This window comes from Frieseomelitta varia, unplaced genomic scaffold (assembly GCF_011392965.1).
Source record: "Frieseomelitta varia isolate USP_RPSP 00005682 unplaced genomic scaffold, Fvar_1.2 scaffold_343, whole genome shotgun sequence".
Lineage (NCBI taxonomy): Eukaryota > Metazoa > Arthropoda > Insecta > Hymenoptera > Apidae > Frieseomelitta > Frieseomelitta varia.
The window spans coordinates 18,537-38,386 of NW_025110083.1; the positions used below are offsets into that span (position 1 = coordinate 18,537).

Below are 19,850 nucleotides of genomic sequence, written 5' to 3' on the forward strand. Positions count from 1 at the left end.
ACGAGGATTTTGTTCAATAATTCAGCAATTATCCCGTGACTTGTGTGAATGAAAGTGTACGTACCCTTGACAACCGGATGAAAAGGCAAGGAATCGCGCGTTCCGAGCAACCGATAAATATTTAGAGAAAAGTCTTGCAGACTCGAAGTTTCTCTTCCATTCGCATGCTCTCTCTCTCTCTCTCTCTCAATCTTTCTCTCCTCTGTTTGGCACTCTGAGAAAACCGTAACGAGAGACGATCCTCCAAACTCCAACTTCTCTGTTTGTTTGTCCTGTTTATATGTGTGTACGTATGTGTACGTCTGGGTCTCTCAGTTACTTGGACGCAAAAGGGTATGCTTTCGACGCGACGAAAGCGAATGATAAAAAAAAAAAGAAACTGAAACGAGAAACACGGTTTCGCAAAAATCGGGTGACGGTTGATGAAAACCCACTCTTCAGCTCGTCGTATTGGCTACCCAAAAGAAAAAAAAAGAGGGTTCCACGCGGACGTAATATACTTATTTCACCCCTAAACGCGCGTGTACACGTTCAGAGAGAACTAGCGCGTCCGCTTGTACGGATATTCTTTATTCCCTTCTCCTTCTTCTCCTTTTTTTTACTTTTTTCCCTTTTTAATCCCTCCATGTCTCTCGGTTCTTTCTCACTCACTCACGCAGGAAATGTCTCCAGCCAATTTGTACACCACCCTCTCCTCTCTCACTCTTTCATTCACGCTGATCCACGTAGCACTCTCACTCTCGCTAAAGTGTTGTCCTCGTAGATTATAAATCGTCGTTATAGCGTGTGCTCGGTTCAAATGAAGCCCGCCACCGTGACAGCCTTCGGGAACGTTTCTCGAAACGAACGAAGGAAAGAGAAAGGAAAACGCCACGCAACAGACGGAACAACCCCTCTTTCTTTTCCATACGTCACAAACTATACTACCACTCGGAGAAACTTCGCTCGCCTGTCGAAGTGGAGCAAGCACGAAGGCGAGAGTGAAGAAACTGATTCGTTGAGAGGCGCCAGGGCAACGGGGTTCATCACGGGTCCTCGCTAAAAACTTCTAAGGGACATATATATATATATATATATATATATATATATATATACACATATATATTTATATATATATATATATATATACATATATATATATTTATATGTAAGAACTCTCCTAAATATACTTCCCGGCGTACAAATGGATTAAGTATACTTTTTTTCTTTTTTTTGTTATTTTTCCTTTAAATCGAAGTAACGTAAAGAAGGTACACGATCGACTATAACTACTACCTTGGGGAAAACGGTGGGCGGTCTTCTGTTTGTGGGACGGCCGCTATTGATGGACAGCAACGACCAGCATCGCCAGAAAAAAAAAGAACGAAGATTTTTTTTTTCATTTCCTTCTCTTCTCCTCTCTCTTCTCTCACTCTTTCATCCCATCCTCACTTCTCTTTCTTTTTCGCAATCTTTCACGAACAACCCTGCGTGTGGTGCAAGGTTCTTCTCTCTCTCTCTCTCTCTCTCTCTCTCTCTCTCTCTCTCTCTCTCTCTCTCTCTCTCTCTCTCTCTCTCTCTCTATCTCTATCTTCCTCTCATTTTTTCTTCCTTCCTCTCGTGCTCTCCCACTTAATTACGTATTTACACTGGCTATTTCGAACGCCCGTGGCGTTCGACCACCCTTCGAGAGTATTTCCAACGCTATGAAATTGACACGAAGGAGGGAGGAAAAGAAGGTATCAGGGATTCGGTGGAGAGTAAACGAAGCTTGCTCCCATCCGACAAGTAAGGAGAAGAAACAAGGAATATGTCACCGTAAAAAAATCTTTCTTAACACTACAACTGCCGAGTGATCAAAATGACTAATTCGTAATTTTTTTCTAGATACATTGCAGATGCAAAATAGTGTATTTTTAGAGGCTTAAATGATTTTTTTATAAAATACACGAATGAAAGTTTGTGTGTTCTATTGTATTTCTATTTTTTTTTCACTTTAATATCTCTGATCAAAATTCTATGCTTCAGTACTTGGTAGTAGTTCTAGTGTCGAGAAGACTTTAACTTCAGTCTGCTAAAAACTATCGTCCATTAATCTCTTGCGCTGGAATGACGTGTTACGCACGTCGAGAACATTTGGCCCAAAATTGCAATGTTTTCTCAGTTTTAAGTATATTGAACGAACAATAAATTTATTACTCCTTAGTAATTTCTATCCAGTGATATACCGATGAATTCGAAAAGAGGACGAGTTATTATATGGCCCGTGAACTAGTTATCAGCGCAAGAATATATCTCGATTCCATCCCAAAAATGAATGATTAATAATTAATATCGTATAAACTGTTGGATTAAGCAAAATGGCGACTATACAAAGAAATTCCTTGCTCCAACCAAGGTATATTAAATCGTTAACATTATTTTGCGAAGAATATTAAATATTACAATTGCCATTGTTATTGTAAATGAAACTGATCGATATTTTTTTCGCTTCTTCCCCTTACCCTTCGTCAGGCGTGTGTTCCGAATTACCGAGAAAGCAGGAATCGAAGGAACGAAAATCGTCTCTCGAGGGTGGAAGATCGCTGGGCGCCCTGCCGATCAACGTGAAACCCATCGAAATGAGTCGTAGATCCTTAAACAAAATCAACATGGCCGCCGTAAACGTATAAACTAATAAAATGTAAAAAAAACAACGTTCTCGATCATCTAAGTAACAAACGATAGTTTCATATCTCTTCCCCCTTTTCGTTTCCAAGTGACCATATTTTATTACTCTTTTTTCCTTTTTCTTTTTTCTTGGTTTTTTTTTTCCTTTTTCAATCGTTAATCATTTCGCGTTTGTTCCTTACACATGCCTACGTAACATACAGGGAAGTCTTACCATTTTTTTTTTCTTTTTTTTTGCTTTTGTTCTTTTTTTTTTATATTTTTACCATTCTGCTGGTAAATCTCGATATCTAAACCTATCTCTGCAATAATTTTTCGTTCTATTTTTCTCTTATCCTTCCAGTTAACGCAATTCGACTATGGAACGCGAGGGACGAGCCTACGCGAATGTTCGCGACTCGTAGACGATGATGTATCGACCTCGTTCGATCTTTTTTTCTTCTTTTTTAAACCTAATTCGACTCGACTTTTTCCGAACAACTAGCTTCCTTTCGTACACACGTGAACTGAACCCTCGCGTTTCAATGTGACTAATTTCCTCTTTCCAACTCGGAATCACGCGAATAATAAAATGACGAAAGAGAGGAAAAGAAAAGCAGAAAAACCAAAGAAATTCGCGCGATATTTTTTCACTGAATGCGCGATGTTTCGCCAACTTAAAAGGATTGCGATTCCCACGCTCTTGGGATCTGCTGTTTGCCCTCGACCATAATACTGAAGATAATCCTTGGCTCGAATTCCCGGCAGGAGTTGAAGCCCAATCGAATTGATCGATACGTCGTCGTCGAGCGCGCCGTCGATCTATCCTCGTGCCGATCGATCCGACACAAATTCCGCCCCGTTCTGCTTTTTCCCTCGTCCCTCGCGTTGAATTAACAAAGATAAATCCTACTATCGACACTGAGAAAGAAAAAAAAAAAAAAAAAAAATAAGAAAATCTTAAACGTTATCGCTGCTACGGGAGCTCGCAGGGGACCTGACACTCGCGCGCTTCACACTCTCGATATATACACACACATATCTCGAATTAGTCGACAAATTCCGGCAAGATCCGTTCGTTAACATAAGAGAAAGCTCGTTCTTGATTCGCTTCGTTAATATAGAGAAACACGTCGATCGAGCGTTTCCGACATTGGAGACGTATTTCGATACTTCTGTTACTTTAAAGTACAAACGAAATGTTGAAATTTTGATCAAATCACTCGTAGCATTCTGTCGTATCCGAGTCACTTTCAAAGGAAATAAATAAATTGCAATGTAGTGGAATTTTAACTCTTGAAATTGATGATTAATAAATCTTCCTCGTTCGTTCCTTCTGTCAATTTTACATTTTTTTTTTTTTTTTTTTAATGAAGAATTATATTGTTCTACTATGAATAAGTGATTTATAAGTGTAGGTGATATACAAAAGTAAAATTAGTATGCAACTTTCGAATATAACCACTTATCTTTTCATTACCTCAACTCTTCGCCATTAAGGAACGAATTGAAGTGGAAAGAACGAGGGACGAATAAATCCTTAACGTCGAAGATTAATAAACTACATTACTTACATCACGTGGGCGTAACAGACTGCAAGAAAATTGTAAAACAAAAGTGTTAATCTCGTTAACATCAACCTCCAAAAATCGGAACGCGCTCGAACGACAAAAACCAATAAAAGTCGATCATTCATAAAAATAAAAAAGAGGCAAAAAAAAAAAAAACAAACAAAACGAATATAGTTGATCCCGAGACAAAACCAATATAAATGAGTGTGTAGGAGCGAAGTGTCGAGCCTGATATTTCTCATGCTTTTTTCGCTCTCTTCCATCATATCTTTTTTTTTTCTTTTATATATTTCTTCTTCTCCGTTTTTCATTTTTCTTCTTCATCATCATCATCATCATCATCATCATCATCATCATCATCGTTATCTTCTTGACGTAAATGACGATCGTTTGCAAAGAAAGATGTGTGTTTGGAGGATTCTAGAGCAAGGTGGCCCGGAGCAGGGAGATCAGTGGGTCGAAGAAGAGGGGACACGGATCAGTCGCGGTGCCTAGACGCCGGGTAGCTAAGTTCCCTAATGGTTACGGCCACTGGCTATAAAGCTGAAACTGCTCGCGGGTGAAGCAGACTGAGAGCGGTTTTACGAAATGGGCGTCCACCGCTCGGCAATGAGGGCACGCGAATACGCGGCTGTAGTCCGAGTAGAAGTTGAGCCGCTGGTGCGGATAGATCAGCGGTTTCTGGCAGCTGTTGCACTGTAACAGAGACATGGGCATTTCTTTTTTTTTTTTTCCAACGTTAACTCTTCCGCTGATAATTCGTGCGTTAATTTTTGGAATACTGGTATTTCCAATGCATCGATAAAATTACATCACTAATACGTGATGTATATGGTTCAAATTCTTTTCGATAATATCTTACGTACAAATAATTTCGATAAATATCTTACGTACGACTCGGATACTGCTATCTGTGATGAATTAACTTAATATTTCAAACGTTGATAATATATTTAATACATTGTAAACTCTTAAACTATCAATAAAATAATGGTCTTTCACGCGCGTGCAGAAAATTCTAAAATGCAAGATTACACACATGTCAAATCTAGACGTAAATCTTCCAATATTGATTCGAATTTTTCTGCACGTATCGGAAATTTTTAAATGCAAAATGTACATAATGTAATATGGAAAAATATACCAAACGTTAGGGTAGTATTTTCTGTGAGATTTGCCATTTAAAACAATTTCCTCCATTTTCCTGTGATTGTTCCTACATGAGAAAATGAACGACTTACCTTAAGTCGTTCGGTGCAACAGGGCATGGCAGCGAAGATATCGTAGCTGTACATTGTTCCAAGGACTAAGCTAGAGCCGTCCCATGGTTGAGTACAATAACGACAACGCACCGGCTGGCCACCGCTGCCCTCCAGGCAACTCATGCACACTGCTGACAAGAATTGCGTGCGACCTTCCACCTTAACCTGAAACAATAATCCACCAGGGCATCGATTTATCGTCAAGTTTCTCGGTCGCTGGAATTTATTTGAAGTTCTACACATCATAAACTAGCAATAATGTTTCAGAAAAGATATGAAACACGGAAGGATCAACGTACTGACGAGAAAGTAAAAAACGATCGATGCTCGATATTGTAACGTTTATTGCAATTATCAGAAATTTATTTGAAATTCGTGAGATTCACACATCAGGTAAACTGATATTAAATCACAAAGAAATAACGATAATTATTTCGGCAAAGGCATAAAATACAGAGAGACTAACATAAGTAGAAAATAATTAAAAAACGATCAATGTTCGATATTGTAACGTTATAACAATTCTCAGATATCTGTAAATTGACATTAAATCATAAAGAAATAACGATTTTAAATATTTCGGCAAAGACATAAAATACGGAGAGATTAACATAAGTAGAAAAAATAAAAAAGACAATCAATGTTCGATATTGTAACGTTATAACAATTCTCAGAAATATGTTTGAAAATCACATCAGGTAAACTGACGTTAAAACACAAAGAAATAACGATTTTAAATATTTCGACAAAGGCATAAAATATAGAGAGACTAACATAGTAGAAAATACAAAAAAACGATCAATGTTCGATATTGTAACGTTATTACAATTCTCAGAAATATGTTTGAAAATCACATCAGGTAAACTGACATTAAATCACAAAGAAATAACGATTTTAACTATTTCGGCAAAGGCATAAAATACAGAGAGACTAACATAAGTAGAAAACATAAAAAAGCGATCAATGTTCGATATTGTAACGTTATAACAATTCTCAGATATATGTAAATTGACATTAAATCATAAAGAAATAACGATTTTGAATATTTCGGCAAAGGCATAAAATACGGAGAAACTAACATAAGTAGAAAAAATAAAAAAGACGATCAATGTTCGATATTGTAACGTTATAACAATTCTCAGACATGTGTTTGAAAATCATATCAGGTAAACTGACGTTAAATCATAAAGAAATAACGATTTTAAATATTTCGGCAAAGGCATAAAATATAGAGAGACTAACATAGTAGAAAATATAAAAAAACGATCAATGTTCGATATTGTAACGTTATTACAATTCTCAGAAATATGTTTGAAAATCACATCAGGTAAACTGACNNNNATCAGGTAAACTGACGTTAAATCATAAAGAAATAACGATTTTAAATATTTCGGCAAAGGCATAAAATATAGAGAGACTAACATAGTAGAAAATATAAAAAAACGATCAATCTTCGATATTGTAACGTTATTACAATTCTCAGAAATATGTTTGAAAATCACATCAGGTAAACTGACGTTAAATCACAAAGAAATAACGATTTTAAATATTTCGGCAAAGACATAAAATACGGAGAGATTAACATAAGTAGAAAAAATAAAAAAGACAATCAATGTTCGATATTGTAACGTTATAACAATTCTCAGAAATATGTTTGAAAATCACATCAGGTAAACTGACGTTAAATCACAAAGAAATAACGATTTTAAATATTTCGGCAAAGGCATAAAATACGGAGGGACTAACATAAGTAGAAAAAATAAAGAAAACGATCAATGTTCGATATTGTAACGTTATAACAATTCTCAGAAATATGTTTGAATATCACATCAGGTAAACTGACGTTAAATCACAAAGAAATAACGATTTTAAATATTTCGGCAAAGGCATAAAATACGAAGAGACCAAAATAAGTGAAAAACGATCGATACGGCCGTGTCCAGTAGAGTCTAGTGTTATTACAATGCTCACAGGTCACGTGAAAATGTAAATACAAAATATAAATATTTGTTACAGGTTCACAACGACTTTTTATACTCTCTTTATTTCTTTCGCACAGTGAAACAACGAAAGCAAGATTAAAATACACGAATTGTCGCCGATGTTAAAATTGCAGGAAATTTCAAATTACCTCGGCGCAGGCGGTCGAGTGCTGTCTGGGTGACAGGAAAAATGTGCCATCCACCAAAGGGTACCTATCAAAGACGAGCATTGGCGCTCGACAAAGGACGCAGGATACCCTGGACCACTGTAACGCGGCCAGCGTCGACAGGATGAAGCATCTGGTGTCGTCGTTGCCGTGATTTCCCTCGTCTTCCATCTGTAACAAACCGAAGAATAGAATCGTCAGCGAGTCGTACCGTGAGAGTTTCGACAGCGCGCCCTCGAGAGAGGAGCACCGCGAAAGAGCGTACAGTCGATTAAATCGGTTTCACGTAAAGGGGGTGGCAAGGAATGAAAGCATAAAACCCGAAGGCTGTCTCAACGAACCGGATGAAAAGCGTTTTCGTGCGCAATCTCGTTTCCGGCTCGCTCGACAGAGGCATCGTTACCGACGATCGATAATTTTCAACGCGGGATTTATCCATTTCGCGAGTCGTGCGAACCCTACGATAACGTTCAAACAGCGAAACAAAGAGCAAATGTTCGACATGAAATGGAATTACGAGGCAGAAGACTGCAGAGTCGAGAAAGAGAGAAAGAGGGGAGGGAGAAATACGCGAAGAAAAGGTCTTCGATAGGAAAAGAAGGTTGCGAAATGTCACGTCCTTAATGACGAAAGGAGGAGAGGGAGGAAAGGAACCGTGATCCACGCAGACTGGAAATGAGAAGAAAAGGATCGGTAAAGTGTAACGCGTCGGGTGACTGAATAACGAGTGGCCAGAGAGGTTAATGTCGAGATAGAGAAAGAGGATTTTCTTGTTGTAGCAGGATACGCTTTCCACGAGCACGTAATTATACTTTTGGAAGCTTTTTTTCTCCAATATTCTTCGAGGTAACACTTTATATCTTTCATTTGCAGAGTTTATTATTTATAAATCTCATTCTTTTTAACAGAATGTTAAATTTAACAAAACAATAAAATTAATTTTGCTAATTTAAAAAAAAAAAGTTACTTCCGAAACAATTTAATGTTAAAATACAATATATGTGATAATTGTAGTTAAAATACATATGTACGTGGTAATTTATGATGAAAACTATTAGCTTGTTAGTCGTGATCTAAATCTGTCAACGAACGTATCTAAACATTAAATCACAATAGCGAACAAAGTAACAAGATAACTTACACGCCTTGTACGTTCAAAACGTGTACTTCATACATTTATACAGATTGCACACCAATTCTAGAATTAATACACAAAATCTTCAGTATTTTATGATGACAAAAAATATCAAAGAGAGAAATATCAATACGAATTAACATTGTTTTTATACATAATAAAAATTCCTAAGTGAAAACTCTTTAGACATCTTTAAAAGATGTTAATCATACACTCCTCAGACATCGTTAGAGGAGTTAATCCTCTCGAGATACACGGATGAAACGATTGGAGATTATCGAGGAGATAAGCCCACGCGCGTCAGTGCTCTATTGGTAGATTATTCCCAAATTGAGATCGAAGCTGATAGCTCGAAGAATTCCGTCTACGAAGTTCCAGCTATTAGAGCCTTTAGATCCTTCGCTCGATCCCTGTAGAAGTTAACCCTAGAACGCCGGATGGTTTAGGATCACCACGTCCTTCGTCCGATCCCTTATTACACTGTGGTGATCCCTATCACCGAAAACTTGATTCCCCCATTACAGCACCTTAGAAATTCCTGCAAAGTAGAGCTTAGCCTCGCGTCGTCGCCCTCACGATTAAAAATCTATTCGCACGCTCGCGAGCCATCGAGTGTATCATTTTATCGTGCTTTCGGCGGCAAGGATACTTTGTTAGAAAGTAATGACAAGACACTTCGTTGACACGATATAGTATTAAGAGAAAGTGCTGTCGATTACGAATACATGTATGTATCTCTGAGATCGTAAACTATTCTGAATGCAGACAGCAAACATAATTTTATTGTCAAATACGCGATGCAAGATCTCGTTGTAACATGTAACTTGAGGTTTAAGTCTTTCTCCTATTTCGCTCTATTATTAAGATTTGAAAAATAATTGAATCGAACAGGAACGATTGCTCAACTGTTGATTTATTATAATTAGTAACGCTAATATCGAATAATTTATTTATATTTGACCGTAAGTTTTTATGCGCATTTAACAAATGAAACGGTGAAAAAGTTGAAATCTTAAAGCGAATAAAAAATCCATCTTTACTTTGATTTTTATTACGACCAATATTATTTATTTCGTCGAATACCTATTCGAAGGACAGAATGAACATAAGGAACGTCGAAGAGGCAGTTAGAAAAGAGGCTGTTTCATCCACGAAGCTTCGTGGTACTCGATAAAGTAAAGAAAGAAGAGCCTCTTGCTTTATCCTATTCATCGAGGTTGAAGAGAACGGACTAATACCAAGCATTTATCCATCCATCCATCTATCCAGCTGATCATAGAAAATCACAGAGAAGAAAGAGAGATGCCGCGTGTTTCAACGGGTCGAATAAATAAATTGGATTGGTCTGGTAAAACTTTTCCAACCGGTGCAACTGGAAACCGATCACGTGTGGATCGATCCGTAGGAGAAGCACTTCAACTTTTTACGAGTTCGATTAGAGGCTGAAGAACTGAAGAAGGAAGGAGAAATAAAGAGAGAAAGAGAGAGAGAGAAAGATTGGTGGAAGAGGCATTGTGCCTTCGTCGGCCTGATTCTTTTTTACTACCCTCCGGACGAAAAACGTTCGGTTGTTTGCCGAGAGACAATTTCCTGAGATACGTAATTAATGTCCCTAGACCGGGTTTTAATCGGAGCCGCCTCAGCATTCTATGATTTCGAAGCAAAGGGGATTGACAAAGAGCGAAATTGCAGTTACCCAGAGTGAGGAAAGTCTCCGACGAGTGTTTAATCCTCATCTCCATCCAATTCTTCGTAAGACGAAGATATGTATCATGATAATGCACGTGGAAAAAAAATTGAAAAAAAAAAAAAAAATACAAATTACAACACATTATTGAAACAAATTATTAACAATTCTTTACTAAAATTTACTTTTAATTTAAAATTAAATTCTTTACTAAAATTTACTAAAATATATACTCATCCCCCTCGATTTTATTAAAAAATTATCCTAATTCGACAAGAAGAAGACGAGAAAAATCAACTATTTTCATAGTGTCGTTAAGTAAATACCGGACACGAGCGAGGAAGAGGCTGACGACGATTGAAAGCGATTTCTCACCCCCGGAATTGGAGGTCGACGACGAGTCCGGAAGAGCGAAGTCGAAGATCGCCGCCCCTGCGGATAATTTCGTCGCCGCGGCTAAAAGGCTAAGGGTGAAAGTGAAAGAAAAAAAAAAGAGAGAGAAAGAGAACGTAGAGCGAGAAGAGAAGCGTGGAGAGGGCGTCGTATCGTCACCGTGAAGGAGGATTACGATGCCGGCGTCGCGGATTATTGGAATTCAATAATACCGGCCCGGTACAAATAAATATAAAAGCCAGCCGAGGGGCACACGCGCGAAAGCCAAATACCCAAAATAATAATGGCGGAGGAGAAACCAGTGGCTAGGGAAAAAAAGGTCGACGAACTTGTGAACGATCCACGGAAGGCCTCCAGGCTTTTCTGTCAATTTTACGGCGTTGTAAACCGAGAACAGCGTTCGATAAATATGGTACACATCCTTCGCGGTCTGAAAGATTCGTCGATGCTAGTTGCATTTTGAACCGTGATTTTGAAGCGAACTTGATCTTACTAACAATAGGAGAACATCTCCTGTGGTATATCACGATGTTACGACAGTGCTTCCTCAAATAAAATTCTTTTCAACCGGATGAGGAACGTGGTAGAGACCGATGATACACTTCAATAGTAGGTAAGTACGCGCTGTGGTCCAGAAGAAAAGCGCGTGTCGTAAAATTTACGGAGAAACAAAAAGCATTTCATTATTCACTAAAGTAACCATTAAAGAAGCAACTAGTATAACATACATCGAATGTATTTAATTGCCGTGACAATGAATTTTTATCTCGTACATTATCTCTGCAAAATTATACTTGGTAATTTATATATTTTTAGAATGTTTCGGGGCTACGACGTTAAATACAACTACCTATTTTTCAGAAGACACTAAACTGCCGAAATGACAAATCTGAATGCTGAACATACCGATTACTGTATGTTGACAGTGACACTCTTTGTCGCAAGATGAGCCCTTCTTTTAGATTTTGAGAATTTAATTCTAGCACAGTGACTGGTCTCTGTTTAATACTGAACGAGTTACTAGGTTAATCATCCAACAATTGAACTTGAACTAAAAATACTGAAAATTCTATATACAAGGTGTTCCACGTAACACTTTTCACGATTCTTTATGTACTTGCGATAATCCGAGAAAAAAAAATGTTTTAAACAAAAGTTGATCAATATACAGTGTAACAATTTTTTTTCTGATAATTGTCAAGGTCACCTTTGTTTCTTTGGCACTTTATATTTTTGATTTAATAGTATTGTAGCTCGTATTTAGACGAATTCAACGTTCTAGTATATAAGTTAAAAATATAAAGTATACCATCTTAAAAGACGAAATTTTTTTGTTGCAATGTATAGCCAATCAAAACTGATTTGTTTAAAATATTTTATTTGTCAAATTATCGCAAGTACTTGAAAAAAATCGTGAAAAGGGTCACGTGTGTAGACTTGAACAAAACTTGAAGTTCATTCCCTTTCTCGCTTCATCATGGCTCGACGAGAAACGTTATTGAAAACAGTAGAAATGACAATTTCTTTACTTTCGTGCGCGGATCGACCGAGATAATTTCAAAACGAAGCGGAAAGGGACAACGAGCGTAAAACGGGGAAACGAGATACAGAGAGAGGATCCCGTGGAAAACGGTGGAAAGTAAAAAGGTACTATCGAGGGATTTGTCAAGACTCCGCGCGCTGCAAAGACGTTCTTATTTAGACTTTAGCGGCGTAGCCGAGCGGCCATAGGTCCCGCGACGATAAAGCTCGGTTATATAGACGAGCATAAAAATTCGTTACGATCGGCCTCGGGTTTGCTTCCGCTTTTGCCCCGTCGGCAAGTAGTACGCGGCCATAACCGTGCGAGAGACGCATGTCAGAAGATCGACCGTCTTAATCTTTCGTTTCCTTGCCTGGAATTTTCTTTCTTTCTTTCTATTTTTTTTTTCTTTTTTTTTTTTCTCTACATCGAGTAATGTGCGTAAGTATTCGACACTGTAAACCGTTTGGTGACCTTTCCTCATTCATAGCCGTGCTACGAAACTGAAAACGTTCAATGAAAGGGGAATGTACAATGGCCGAAGCATACAAGTTCAATGGAGCAAAACTGCTAGTAGCCGGAAGCCTTACGTTTATCGGTCCGCTGCTACCAGCTATTCAGCTTTTCGAGGATTTTTCGACCCTGCTTCCTCCTTCACAATGGTTGGTGGATTTATTTTGTCGATCGTAATACGTCATATTCAGCGTTTCTTTTTAAGTGAATTTTTTTGAAACGGAGATTTTATTGTGATTCGTTAGTCAATTCGATGCTATTGTATTTAACTTTGTAACACCGTAAGCGTCAATTTATGATCCAACGATCGGAAATAATACATCGGGAAGAAATTAACACACAATCTTTTGCTTTTATATTTGCTACATAATAAATAAAAAGCATTGGACTTGTACAAACGAATTATTTGTATGTGGAAAGGATGAATCTGAAAAACTTTTTAATCATCTCGTCAAGTATTAAATCATTTAACATTACATTCGCTCTATCGAACGAAGAGGTATATTAAATTCATTGCAAGTTACAAGTTCCGAAGATCTGAATTTAAATTCGACGAAGAAGAAAATAAATAGCAAATCGCTGAATAAACTGATTTCGATGCACAACTTCGCCAAAAACATACTTGTCAAATCATCGAGGCATAGAACTACTCTCTGCACGGCTCTCCGCATTTCTCCATTTCTTCTTCGCAAACAACAACTCTGCCGAGGCAACTTTCGTCGCGAAAGTTTCCCCATAAATCTGCAAAGCGACCCGTTTGGTCCGCAAACAGTCATCAACCTTCCACACGCGACACCGACAGTCGATAACTCATCCTCGGCGACGACGAGAAGACAGCCCCCACCCCCGAATAACTCGCGAGTCCTCCACGCAACAAGCCGCGAAACACTGTCACAAGCGAAACACAAAGGTGCGAAAAGGAAAGTTGTTAAGAAAAGTCCTCTCCCGGTCGACGCAAAAATCTTACTCAGCCTCCTCCCAGTTTCTTGTCCTCGTAAATACAGGAACGAACAGCATGTGGGTGGATGGATGGTTGCGCGAGCAGTTAACGCGTGCGGCGAGGGTTCGCGAGCGTATTGCAGCGACCGGCTCGAGGGATTTACGAGCGTCGGGACAAAGGATGCGAGAGAGTGCGAAGCGTCGCCTCCTCGACTGGGGAAAAAAAAAAAAAAAAAAGGAACAGGAAGACTCGATAAGCAACTTCTTCCATCCCTGCCCCTCTCCAACTCCTTCTTTGCCTGGCTGGAAAACTTCTTCGTTTCTTTCCCCCTGATCGAGGGGAGGATGGATCCTTCTTCCTCGTCCTCCTCTCGTTGCTCGATCGTGTATCAGTCTGACTGACCTACTATCGGGCAGCAAAGGAAGAAAGCTCTTTCCATTCCCCTGCGGTGCTCGTTCGCGCGTGAAAATAATCGATGCCGATCCTCCACCGACCGAGAGAGCCTAAAGACTCCTTCTTCTTCCCTCCTCCGCCCTCCACGGGACAGAGCTTAACGCGCCCGTTCACGACCCAGTGGATACTACCCGGATTTCTACGCGACAGATTGTAGCTTTAGCTTTTTCAATGGGCGACGAGCTGTCGCGCGTTTCGTGCCACTTGTAACTTCTCGAAAGGAGGAGGGGCCGCGAACTAGTCGAGCGTGCGTCGAAAATGTTATAATGGCGGTGTTTGATTGAAACGACGAGGTTCGAAGGGATTTCTTACTGTATCAAGTCAACTTGAAAGTACGACCGATATATAAATATAAATATCAGAGCTATTGATTAATAAATATCAAAGCTATTGGGTATTGAGTAAAAAGTGATTTCGTATTTCGCGGGTGAATGTCGTTAACGGGAAGTATTTGAAACAATCGTTACTCTGTATCATCTTACTACGCTATTGTGTTTTTCTGAGAGATATTCTGTTTTCCTGCGTATTTTAGACTGTCGTTTGTTACATTATATTCAATAATTTTATATACATATTAAATTAAATTATTAAATTTCGGTAATTTTATAATATATATTTATAATATAATATAATATATAATTTTATAATACAATATAATATAAATTTTATAATATAATATATGCCGTTTGTTATATTAAATTAAATTATTGTTATTGTATTGGTATTGTATTGATATTGTTTATTAAATAATTGTATTATATGTTGTATTAAATTAAATTGTTAAATTTCGGTAATTTTATAATATATATTTATAATATAATATAATATAAATTTTATAATATAATTATGCCGTTTGTTATATTACATTTATTAATAATTTTATATACATGTTAAAGCTGTAGATTAAAGCTATATATTAAATATCAGATCATTTAGGTATCTCAATGTTGGAATTAAGCTACACGAAATTTAATATTTTTGTTTTGGAAGGGAATCTTGGTATCATTTCTAAAAGTATACTTACTATAAATTTCTAAATTCGTAAATATCTCTCACGAACCTACAGTTCTAAAAATCTATGTCTCCACGAATATTTCATACAAATTCAACTTCACTTTCATTTCATTTTCATTCATCGTTCATGAATAAAAGCGACAAGCAAGCGCGCTATTTGTTAATCAACGCATCTAATTACAGATATAAAATACGAGATTGAAAATTAAAGATCGCTGACAGACAGTGTATGTAGATTGTCTGGAGAACGAGGAAAGTTTTACACGCAACCCCTAAGTTCGACTCTATTCCATCGAAACAAAGCCAGCCCCCCAAAAGTTCGCTCGATCTTCCAGCCGAGGTATTAATTAACACCGTATTATCCCCGATATTCGCTCGCTCGTCTCAAGCTCAGACAATAAGACGTTCTTCAGAATGAAGGTCCCCTCTCCCTAGAATGTTTCCCTACTCCCGTAGGGGAATCCAGGCGACGCGACGACGTCGATGCGAGTGACCCACTGTCTGCTCCGTGACAATCGAATCGAACAAAGAAACCCTCTTTACGGTGCTCCTGCTTGCGTGAAAATAATCGACTCTGCTCATTCTTCGTGGAACTTCTTCTCTCCCTGTTTGCAAAGTTCTTTCCGCCTTCGCTCATCCTTCAATATGAAGTTCAAATAATACAGAGATTCAGAGAAAAGTGTGACCACTTTCGAAAAGTAGCCAAAATTTTAACATGCAAAGGCGCAAAGGTTCTGAGATAAAGGAACGATCTGAAATAAATATATCTCGCTAAAGTTTCTTTCGTGTGGAAGTGTCGGACAACGAGTGGTAGCAGATTTATTATAATTTTATTAATTTTATATTAATTTGTATTTATATTATTTTATTTATTTATATTTATATAATTATATAATATTTATATTATTTAATTTTATTTACTTATATTTATATTATTCACATTAATTTTTAATTAATATTATTAATTTTATTCAATAATACACTTCCTATTTTTTTTTTTTTACGTAAAAAGCAAGATTTTCTATTATTATTTTCCATTTTAGTTTTTCAAATTGCTTGAGTATGTAATGCAGTTCGACACGCACAACGTTCGATACATAATTCAATATTATCACGTTTGTCGCTAACGTACATTTATTTTAGAATTATAAAACAATCCAAATTTCTGCGAACGATGAAACTGATCATCGAATAGCGTGGCAAAAAGTTTCTCGACTAAATACAGACATTGATATTGATTAAATATCATTATGGAAAGCAACTTCTGTTCGCTATTAAAAGTCATGAGTAGCAGAGGAAAATTCTGTGTCCTCCCCTTATATTTCGTTTCACCCTAATGCATCGTAGGGAGAACAGAGGTAAAGGGGACAGATATCGAAGAACGGCCGACGGGACTTCTTCGAAGTGAAATTGCGGCCCCCCTAATATTATTGACAAGTGATAGAGGAGACGATACGCGGTATTGTTGGCTGCTTGAATTTTATCGAGGGTGCCCTGGAAAAAAAAAAAAAAACTATTCTTCCCGAACGATAACGCAAGATGCGTCCAATCCAAGGAGGAATTTTAAACGAACCGAACGAGGGTTCTCCGTTGCTCGATGAAATTCAATTCCGGGGACGTCTGATAGACGCGCCACTATCAGTTCGCGAATATTAGAACTGGCCGTTTTCACGTGAAACACGAAAATTGATTTCGAATATTTTTCGAGGAAATGATAAATCAATCGGAATTTTGTATTCACGAAAGCGAGCCGTTGTACATCGTAGAAAATCTTACGTTCACACGCATATAGAACATTTTGGAATTTTATATAATTGTATAATTATATATAATTTTATATATGGGGACACGATTGTTACGATTATATATTAATTTCAACTGAAACGTTGCGAAGGGGTCAAAAAAATCGATGAAATTATTATTATTATTAATGTTAAATTTATGGTTATATAATTACTGCAGCTAAAACTTTAGACTATGAAAGACCCACATAATTAATATCTATAACGATTACGTCATCATGATATAGCAAAATTAATTTCATCAAACATTTCGCTATTTTTATAAAATTGTTATGTCAAATACACGCATCCTTTAGTCTAACGTTTTAAAGCTGAAACAATTTTTAAAATGAATTTCATTTGATTTAAATTTAATTTACTAAATATTAAAATAATAGTATTAAAAATGAATGCTTCAATTTACTAAAATTCTTGTAAAAGTTACGATACTCTGTCTCGCAGCAGACAAGAACGCAGCTGTTGTAAAAGTTTTATCTCTATTCCAAGAAAAAGATAGATGAAGAACGTTCGCTTTCTTTCTGCATCTTTGATTCCTAATTTAAAAATATATATATATATATATATATATATATATATATATATATATATATATACGTACGATGATTTAATTCAAGGTACTTGGTCGTCGAGGAAGTTCGATAAATCAACAAGACAAAGATAGAGACGAGAGTGAAAGAGAGAGGACAGAACCTCGAAGCGAAGCACGGGCAAATTAAAATCCATCCACCCCGAGAGAGTGGAAGAATCCGCCGGAAGAAGCGAAGAAACCTCTTCGAGGTTTATCGCGCGTCAAATGCATTCCACGCCGCCGTGGTGGAACAAAGGAGAGAGAAAGTGAATTAAAAGCAAGGAAGAAAGAAACCAGGTAGTGATCCGCGGACTATAGAGAGAGGGTGGGGTGGCGTTCCGACGCTTTACAAAATTCTACCCCCGTAATCCCTGTCTAAGCGGCTTATAATACTCTCGATTGCCGGCTACGGCGTCTCGAACGGCTACTACACGTAATTGCGATTGAAAAAGGGAAAGAGAGAAAAAAATTGGAATTTGCTCTTCTATCCTTTGCCACGATTATACAGCGACGAATTTCGTTCAATTACGGATATCGAAGTATTCGAGGAAAGGCGATTGGTAGTTGCTGACGAATCTAAATTTCTGTTTCTAACAGCGTCACTTGTGTAATAATTAGCACTGTGAAAATTCATATGTAATTGGAAACACAAAACTTTGTGTCTCGCAAAAAAAAAAAAAAAAAAAAAAACACTGTACCTTAGATATTTACAATTCGGGCGCAGTCTCTGGGCAATTCTGCGCGCGTTAAAATTTCCAGACTGCGGATTTCCTGCAGATGCATGAAAATCCGCAGTCTGGTGATAACAGTTTAATGTTGTAGTGTACTACCAAAAAGAACAAAAGATAATAATAGAAAATAAAATAAAATAAAATAATGTAGATAATTAAAGTATAAGTTGTAGACTACTGAAAAGAAAGGTTTTATCATAAGAATAATTGTATAATTAAAGAATAATTGTTGACTACTGAAAAGAAAGGTTTTATCATAAGACTACGATCTTTTATGCATTCGTGGGAAATTTTATATGTCAAACACACACAGACTGCGCTGTAATAACATAAAAAAGATAAGAAGGAAGACACAACGACACGAATATTAAAAATAACGGAAAAGAAATTAGGTTTTATTATTTTTAACTGTGTCGTTTAAAAATTCTCATAGTCTCGATATTCTCAAATATCAATGCGAGAAAAGAAATCGCTAAAAAAAAAAAATAAATTTTTCCATAAATTTCTTTTGTTATTTGAACTAGAATCTCGCGCGTAATTTTCGGAGAGCACCCAGTATAGAGCGAGGAGGCGTCGGCGGAATTAATTACGAGCGTTTCCAGCGATGCGACACGTGAACACGCCAGATAAAGGAATGCATTTTTCATGCACGCGAAAAGGGTGGCCCGAGATATCGCGGGACGATCGCGAAACACGCGAGGAAGGAGAGGCGAAGGGGGAAGGAAGAGGTGGCTTGGGTAACAGCCTGGTCGCGAACCCTCGCCTGATTCGAGCCCAGGATAGCCACGCGTGTGACTGTCGTCATTGAAACAGTCCCCTAGATACGCGTCGAGGATCACCGGAGCCAAGAAAGGAAGCACTCGTCCATCCGAATGGTATATCTCCCCATTTTATGCGTTTTATCCACTCGAGAGTGGCTCGAACATTTGTAGATATGTCTCGTGGACGTGTAACAGAGGCTTACGAAAGTATTTGAACAATTATCACGCGCATAAAATGTTTCTCTTTTAATAGAATTTAAGACCAACTTGAAAATGTATGTAGGAATCATTGTATTTTATGCTCTTGCAGTGACACAATAAAAAAAAATCACGATTTGAAAATATGAAATCACAAGAAATATTCAGTGAAGAGATATTAATATACAGAATGCAATAAGTATTAAAGAGAGTTTCATAGATTATCGATACGTTTATTAATATAACGATTAATTTCCAATGTGAAATACACTGCATTAAATATCTTTGCAACTTCTATACATTTCTTTAGAATTGTTTCATATTTTATCAGTAAGATAAAGTTCCCAAATCTCGAGTACCTTCGAAAAGAAAAAAAGAAAAGAAGAAAATTCTGTGGGATTCGACGAGCAGACGAAGCAGTCAATCAAAATTAGGGATAAGCACGGCTCTTTTTCGATTTTATTATCTCGATTGCCGGCTCGCTGGTCCGCGTGAACGGCAAAGAGGGTCGATCTCGTTTGAC

General features: G+C 37.5%; 1 protein-coding gene across 1 annotated transcript in view; it reads right to left on the minus strand.

The window, feature by feature from the left end:
• Window positions 1–2,765: 2,765 nt before the first annotated feature.
• The window catches only part of LOC122530460 (headcase protein), a 136,486-nt gene continuing 119,401 nt past the window's right edge, over window positions 2,766–19,850 (minus strand). The window contains exons 2-4 of the mRNA XM_043657440.1: window positions 7,593–7,781; window positions 5,441–5,626; window positions 2,766–4,895 (exon numbers count right to left, since the gene is read on the minus strand). Coding sequence (XP_043513375.1) covers window positions 4,722–4,895; window positions 5,441–5,626; window positions 7,593–7,781 — 549 coding nt within the window. The 3' untranslated portion in view covers window positions 2,766–4,721. The remainder of the gene's footprint in view (window positions 4,896–5,440; window positions 5,627–7,592; window positions 7,782–19,850) is intronic.